This window comes from Vigna unguiculata, chromosome 11, assembly GCF_037176805.1.
Source record: "Vigna unguiculata cultivar grain cowpea cultivar isolate G323 ecotype 2 chromosome 11, ASM3717680v1, whole genome shotgun sequence".
NCBI lineage: Eukaryota > Viridiplantae > Streptophyta > Magnoliopsida > Fabales > Fabaceae > Vigna > Vigna unguiculata.
The window spans coordinates 43264482-43272924 of record NC_140802.1 but is presented as its reverse complement, the minus strand read 5'-3'; the positions used below and the strand labels follow the sequence as shown (position 1 = coordinate 43272924).

The following is an 8443-nucleotide window of genomic DNA, read 5'->3' as shown; positions in this document are numbered from 1 at the left end:
CTTAGCAACTATGTAAACGAAAAAAGGTGAGGGAAAAATTGAAATAATAAACAACATAATTGACCAGAATTAATCACAAAGCAATATCATTTATGTTAAAAGCAAGATCCCAGAACCGAAGAGATTAGAAAGTGCAGTCATTTTAACAGAATTGAGTAAAAATGATCAAAAACTGACATGATATTTTGCCAGATTGATGTAATTCTAGAGAAGACTAGTAACCAAAAGGGAAACAGATCATTTCTAAGCTTCCAATATCACTTTTCTAATTTTGCTATACTTCTCAAGTTAGTTATCATCTGATCTGCAGCTGATTCTCTTGCTTCAGAAGGACTGGAACACATTTTACCTTCAAATGAACACTGAAACTCCACTCCTTTAACAGTTACATTGGCTTTGAATCCACCTTCAATAGAAACACTTGTTAGATTTGATTTCTCAGATTAGGGTGTATAATATTTTCTCAACATAGACACATGAATAACTACTGGCCATTAATAACGTGAACAAAAAGCACAATGATCAAATCTTAATTATTTCTTCATTCATAAAGAGAATTTATGCTGCTTGCGCTTAAAGTCTAGGTTTGATAGCCTTACCCTCTGATTGAGATAGATGATAAGTTGGCAGGATCCAATTGTTTGTGCGACATATATCATCTAGTTCCTGCAAGATTTCCATACATCTAAATAATTTATTTTCTTTTATTTCAAGAAAAGAAAATATCACAGAACAAAGGTGGGTGATAATGTCAAACTGAGGTGCTTTACAGAGATGTACACAGCACAAAATGAAAATAAGTCATTTGTCAAAAATGAGCTTTTAGCGAGTAGTAAAAATGTGTACAATTGTACAGATGAAACCAAGCAGCGTATAAGCAATGCCATGAGCGGCATTGTTCAAATTTACCACAATTAACATACCCTAAACCCTACATACTTTTTAAACCATTTCATTCTAACTTCAGTACTTACGTCTACCAGAAACAATGCTTCCTAGAAATTAGCAACACAACCATTTGATCCTGTGTGCACACTACTAAATCGAATAATAAAGCATCATATAAGAGACAACATTTTCACCTTTTACTCCAAGTATGTAGATAGAACATTGCTTACCTGGCATGAGCTTTGTTTGATAAAAACAGCCTCTGACAATTTTTTCCTCTTAAGAGGTGAGATTTGTTGTCCAAACACCCTTTCTTGATTCTTGAGCCATGTATCATTGCAGCCTTCTATAATTGATTCAATCTTTAATCTAAAGTTATCTTCCCCGTCTACATTTGTCCAAAAGACACATGAAAAATCAGTGCTTGTTCACAGTTCATCTTTAGTTCTAGTAAATCTGGTTCACAGCTCACAAGTCAATTATTTTCTCAGGCTCTAACTAATTCTACCATTAAAAAATCTTCAGGATAGTATATAATAGGACTTTAATCAGCAAATATAGCATATATCAGCCATCACATACTAAGCAATCAGATGCAAAGGAAAAAGAGCAGCTGATCATTAACACAATTGTTCATTTAGCATATCAGAGATACTCAGCCGCTTGAGTTTGTGGACAAATAAAATTGGAGTGATATTCACAAATCAAGGATAAGCACTCTTTTTTGTTAACCGCTCCTTGGACATAACATGCTTGTTGAATTCACAATATCTTGACAACACAGCATATTATATATATATATATATATATATATATATATATATATATATATATATATATATATATATATATATATATATATATATATATATGAGTCGACTTCGTATCTCAACACCATACAGATATTTTTTCTAAAGCTAGTGATATTATTTTGAAATTTTTTTTAGGAAAGTTGAATTTGGAAGATCCCAACACCATGGGCAGACCCTAGAAAAAAGGGGGCGGAGAGGTTGAATAGAAACAATATTGAGCTGAATGAATACCTTTCAAATGACACATAATCATACAAAGTGATAAAAATGCCTAAAAGAAGTCAATAATCACTTCCTAAACCAGTATCAGACTTACTCTAGAGTTTGATAGATAGCAAAATAACAGTATTAATACCAATAAGAACAAAAATAACAATAAGGAGAGGATAAACCATGAGAATCACTACAGGGGTAGGGGGTCAGACTGAAAATACCATAGAAGCAAAACGCAGGACACTGAAAGGAAAACACACCACTTAATATTCTCTCGATATTTCTATCGCAAACAGCAATCTCGTCCTCTATCTTGCGCTGCTGAAGGGCCTGAATGGAGTAACTAAATCTCAGATATATGCAAATATAGATTTTTTTAACATTCAAAACAGGCAATGTAATCCTTAAATCTAAGTAAAACCAGCATAGTAGATATGGCTATGGAAGCAGATACAGCTTTAATAGTCACAACAACACATGCAAGCATGTACATCAGGTAACATGTGTTACTCGATAGTTATTTCTAAAATTAAAAGCTTAGCCGTAGGTAAGCCAAAAATGATGGATACTTGACTGACAGTATGGATTCAACGAAGTTACTATTACATTTGCATATATGTCTTAAGATTACATGCATATATGTTCTTCTACGATAAGGAGTGTATGCTCTCAGTGCCCATTCATAGCTACTGAGAATGATATAAACTATAATCATTATTGTAATTAGAAGAAAGCAATGAAGTTTTACCAATTCATTCCTCTTTCGTAACAAAGCAGCTAGGGCAGTTTGAGTCAACATCTTTTTCGAATCTGAAAGAACTTTGAGCTCCTCTAGATCTGACTCAGAATGATTTGCAATCTGAATACAGCCATCTACAGTGCCTTTATCAGGTGAGATATTGGGCCTATTGGCATAACTATTGTGCAAAGAAGCAAGATTGTTGGTTCCACCTTCAGTAACGAGCATCATATTTGTTGAATCAACATTTAAAGCCTAACAAAACAATGGCATTCAGCTAGATTACAGATGATACACAACTGAACTAAGCTCAACAATCATGGATAGCAGAGAGGTGCAGCTCATTTAGAAACATAATTATTATTTGAGTTAATAAACTTTGAAAAAAAAAACTAATTTTGAGAACTTAAGCAACAACATATTAATGATAATATTTATATATTAATAGAATAATAGTATTAAAAATATTTCATGAATATTATTAAACATGACCATTTGACAATTTTACAAAGCTTAAATTAATATTCACCAAAAGAATTTAACGAATGAAACATACGGAACATTTTGATAAATTTGACTATTATAACTTTATCATAAGTTGATAATTACTTATGGGGACTCCTCTTCTGGACTTTGGCAACTATCTAAGCTTTTATGCTCATAGGGACAGATACCATAATGAAGTCACAATCTTCATTACAGTCTTGAATTATTCACAAAATGCAACTCTTAGGTAGTGTTTTTGGCCAACCTTTTTCAAAACTAGCAGAAGCCCCTCCATTGAATCTTTTCTCAAGGGCCTTAGTTTATTAAACATGAAGATGATTTATTTTTCAAGTGCTTTTCTAAATTATTTGAAACATCTTTTCTTTTAAAGTTGAGAGATATGGTACCCTAGTTTCATTTGTACAAGTGTACATAAATTAGTGTCAGAAAAGGTTAGTGTGTGTGTGTGTGTGTATATATATATATATATATATATATATTGATTATTAGGTCCAAAGTTAAATGGTTTTGGGCAAAAACAATGATTCTGAGACCATTTAAGAGAGCACATGCCAAAAATATGGCGCCTATATGATGTGTATGCAATAGTAAGTTTACAATTTTGGAGTATTTTTTGCATTTAGGATACTTATATAGCTGAATTATAGGTTACCTAAGAGATCACAAAGCTTGTGTTTTGAAAAAGATCTTTCCACAAGCAAAAAGAAATATATCTAGCCAAAATAGTCCTAATTTAAGCATGTATGTATAATATAACATAGTAAGTTTCCAATTTTGGAGTATTTATGCATCAAGGATTTCTGTATAGATAAGTTATAGGTTACCTAAGAGAGCATATGCCAAAAGTATGGCAACTATATGACGTGCACACAATAGGAAGTTTTCAATTTTGGAAAATTTTTGCTTTAAGGATACTTAAATAGCTAAAATATAGGTTAACTAAGACATCACAAAGCTTGTGTTTTGAAAAAGATCTTTTCTTGGAGTCAAAAGAAAATCTAGCCAAAATAATCATAATTTTAGACGTAAAATTGCTCCCCGAATCCAAAAAAACTCGTCCAAACACAAAAATTATTAGGAAAGATAACCAAACAAAGCACATATGAACATGATTTAAGGAAATCGTTAAGTTCAATAACTATAGAAGTAAGCAAGTTACAAACCTTGACAGCACTTGCAAAGCCATTAGAATTATACTTCACAGATGGATTATTTCTTTCAAGATCTTCATCAACTTGTACAGTATTGTCATTAATATACTGACACTTTTCTTTGATCTGTGATTTTAAAATTGAATTTTCATTCATGGTCATTTCCATGGGCTCATATATAGAATCAGATAATGCAAGTGTGTAACATCCGGTGTTCTCTTTCTGCTTTGGTGAATCAATGTTATCATTGTTGGGCTTACTATCATTAGTAGTAAACATGTCCTCATTTACACAAAATTCTGTCACTTCAGGGGTGTCCACCTTTATATTTTTCTCAGTTACCCTTGTATCTTGCAAAGTATTTGAGAATGCTTCTCTGCCAAGAGAGAATATATTACACAAGAAGTGAATGGAGATAGAGACAAAAAAAAAAAGTGGAAATGACTAAAAATAGAAGAACATTGTATTAAGGATTTGAGACAGCTAATGGATGGATCTTGAAACAAATTTCCAAAAATAATCCAATAAGCATGTAGGAACTCCATGAGCAAATATTAGAAACTCTCATACATTAACTTTACATTATTACTTGTGACAGATGGTAATTCTGAGAAAAACTATATGTTAACACTAAAGAATATCTTTAAATTCTATGATATCAAGTCTTGGAAATGCTAGAATATTAGTAAATCCCACAGTGAATTTGATGTTACAGACTCAGTCAAAAGTGCAACTGAAATTAGTGTCATGAATGAACAAGTGGTTTAAGCACGATCATTGTAACTGAAATGAAATTTGAAAAGCAGACAATATTTGTACTTTTTACATCTTTTCCCGAGGTGCTAAACTTACCACCTCAAATCAAGTGTACTTGATGAAATCATGAAGCATCAAGTAAAATATCATTCCTTAAGGAATATGGAATTCAAAATACTGCTAAAATCTAAAAAAACTGTTTTTTTACAAAAGGAGAACATGTCAACCTGGATATCCACTTTGATATTATTTCATAACATGGAAGCACATGGAAGTAGTCCATTACAGGAGTGATCATCCAACTTCCAGAACTCTTAGTGACCAAAGGACCCTGCAAGCTGTGCAAAATGAAGACAAATGTTATTCAGAAACATGTGTACAGAGTCAGCTTTACTTCTTTGTGAAGGTCATATAAACGCAAAGAGACAAATATCTAAGAATTAAAAAAAAAACTATTACCGCAGAAGAAACAGACTGCAGCTAAACACACCCTTTAAATAAGATTGCAACTTTTTTTGCTAACAATTAATCATTCATCTATGCAAAAACATTTTGCATTATTGTATTTTTCTTATAGTAACAAAACAGAAGGCTAATATAGCATTTAATTCTCAAAGATTTATAAATAATTCAAAACTTGATTCAATAGTAACATTAATGTAGAGTACTGCAGTATGAGCATGAGTACGTTTTTCTCTGCAATAGGGAGAAAACACGTGACTCCACCTGAATGCTGGACGGAACAAAGCTCCATTTCCCTGTCATCAGAACATCAGAATCTGAGTATCACACAATAGTAATTAAAACTAACCTTTTAATTAAATCTTGGAGAGGAACTTGAAAAACTTCTTCTTTGATTGTCTTGGAGCACTGCATTATAAAAAAGCGAGAAGCTTCCTTCTCTATGCTCTCAGAATAGATAGTGTCACTCTCCAAAAGAAAAATATCAGTATTATCGATACCTGTACCATAGAACACGAATCATACTCAGCTATTTGTGTCTCAGAAGCACATGATAAAATTAAAATATTAAAATAAAAAATGCAATAATTACCGGTGGCTTCCTTTATAGCAGAATATCCAACTTGCAGAAACACATCTTCGTTGACCTTTAATTCATCCTTTGAAGACTTTTTAAGGACTCTTTTCTTTTTATGTTGTTTTGTTTCTGATGTAACTTCAGAACTTTGATTGGAGGTAACCAGACCTTTCGACCCCAGAGAACTTTGGCTGGAGCTTTGGCTGGAGGTTTCCAAACCTTTTTCTACCAGAGACCATACCCCATTGGTAATGGAACCAAACAGCAAAAAGCATTTCTCCTTCTTACTGTCAATTAAAAGGATAGTTACTTTTGTAATGGGCCATCCCTCTATATTAGGAACACTTTTTGATACATCTAAAGATTTAGATACATCACACGCTTCCATAATCATCTTTTCTGTCAATGATAGCTGCTTCTCCACGTCAGTGAGCTCTTCTTCATTTGAATTTTGCATGAATTTCATATATGCTAATAAAGCTGGCCTCAAAACTACAACCAACTTGGAAAATTCATCTAATGGAAGATATTCGAGTTCTGGATGCCGCTTCCTGTGGTAGTAATTATAAAGTAAGACAGCCGAACGCACCTGAAACAAAAAAAAAAAAAAAAAAAAAAAAAAAAAACTCAAATAGGAAGATCAGTAAATAGAGGTTATATTATCCTCCTCATGCTCTCCTATAGATCTAAAATCATACTGTAGTTTATAAATCATAAGGTAATATGAACATAGATTGTTTCTTTCCATTTTTAATGAGATGCACAAGGGAAAAAAATAAATAAATGAAATAGCATCGTAGTCATAATGTACAAGGTAAAACCATGCTTTCAATACTTCATGCAACCAAAACATGAAAGTAATCTAAATAGAAAGTAAGAATAAGGAAAATATAAGTGAAAACAATCTTTAGTGTGTTGAGTAATTCCTAAAGTCAAGATTTCCTCAAAACAACCAATAAAACAAATTATAAAAAAAGATGTCCAAAAAACCTCATAGGTTAATGGTTGGATAGCTATAAAAACACAGAGAGGTAAACAAAATAAACACCTGTCTTGCTACTAAATTCTGCTGATACGGTGATGGGTTATCCTGAACAGAAGACTTTGCTGGCAGCAATGGGTCTACCAAGTGCTCTATAAATGCCTTAACTGCATCCTCAGTCGGACAAACATCGGATGAAACCATGTTCAAGGTCTGTCACCTCCTTTCAGAAACTGTGTTGATGTTGACAAAACTAACTTGTGAATCAAGTGTAAGTGTAAGAAGAAAATAAAACACAAGCTATGGTTATTGAAACATAACTCAGAAACAACTCACACCAAAATTGAATATTCACAATCAAATTTTAGGAAAAAAATTCTCAAAAGAAAAATTAAAAAAAAAATGACAAAAATAATTAACAACAGTGCATGCATAAAAAGTTAATGGAGCTAATTTTTATTACCTTCAAATTTATATTAGAAAAATATATTTTTCTAATTTTAAATAAAAATAATTATTTTAAATAATGATCATCATCCAAACACAAGCTTAACAAATTGTATAAGTAATTAAATATTCATCTTACAAAGAGACAATCTTTGATTGAACATGCATGATTATCAAACATAAAAATTTGACTCACAAATTTCAAAAATTATTTTCTCATTTTTTCACATGATTTTGGTCTATTAGTATAGTCACTAAACAAAATTTGTCTCAGTTTTGTAGTTTTTGAACATTGAGTACCCTAATAGGTTTTTAGATAGACCGGAACTCGGCCGGAAAAACAACAAAGATAAAGAAACACAAAAAATGGAAAATAAATAATTTAATCGATTCCAAAGGCCAGACAGAATCTCATAGGAGTCGCAATGCAAGAAAGAAAATGCAGATTAAAAGAGAACTCACAATTAGCCGAAGGAGAGAAAAATGCTCAATTCAAAGTATTGGCTCATACATTCCACACTGCACACAAATTCCTTATGAGAGCATTTTGTATTCTGATTTTCGCAAAAGTATATATATATATATATATATATATATATATATATATGACAAACCCGTGAGAATACTAAAGTTACACACGAGTCTTTACACATCTTCCCAAATAAATAATTTTGACTTATTTTTTTTTTCTTTCTTGAATTCTTTGAATTTTATATTTTATATTTAATTACGTCATATTGTAAGATGTTAGATTTAGAATTTCCATGATAGAAGACGGTACAATTAAGGATTATATTAAAATTATAGATGTTTTAATAAGGAAAACTTTCTAATTTAAAAAAGATATAGAATGTATAAAATTATGAATATGCAGCATAATAGGAAAACCAAAATAACTAACATGATTTT

General features: G+C 31.6%; 1 protein-coding gene across 1 annotated transcript; it reads right to left on the bottom strand.

Annotated features, from left to right (window-relative positions):
- Positions 1-38: 38 nt before the first annotated feature.
- LOC114168361 (uncharacterized) lies at positions 39-8125 on the bottom strand. Its single transcript, XM_028053145.2, has 11 exons — positions 7997-8125; positions 7154-7320; positions 6121-6694; positions 5878-6028; positions 5294-5404; positions 4323-4686; positions 2662-2907; positions 2174-2243; positions 1119-1276; positions 600-666; positions 39-406 (listed from the first exon to the last, which is right to left on the bottom strand). Exons 2-11 carry the CDS (start codon positions 7289-7291, stop codon positions 258-260), a joined length of 2028 nt encoding a protein of 675 aa, XP_027908946.2. The 5' UTR covers positions 7292-7320; positions 7997-8125; the 3' UTR covers positions 39-257.
- Positions 8126-8443: the final 318 nt, after the last annotated feature.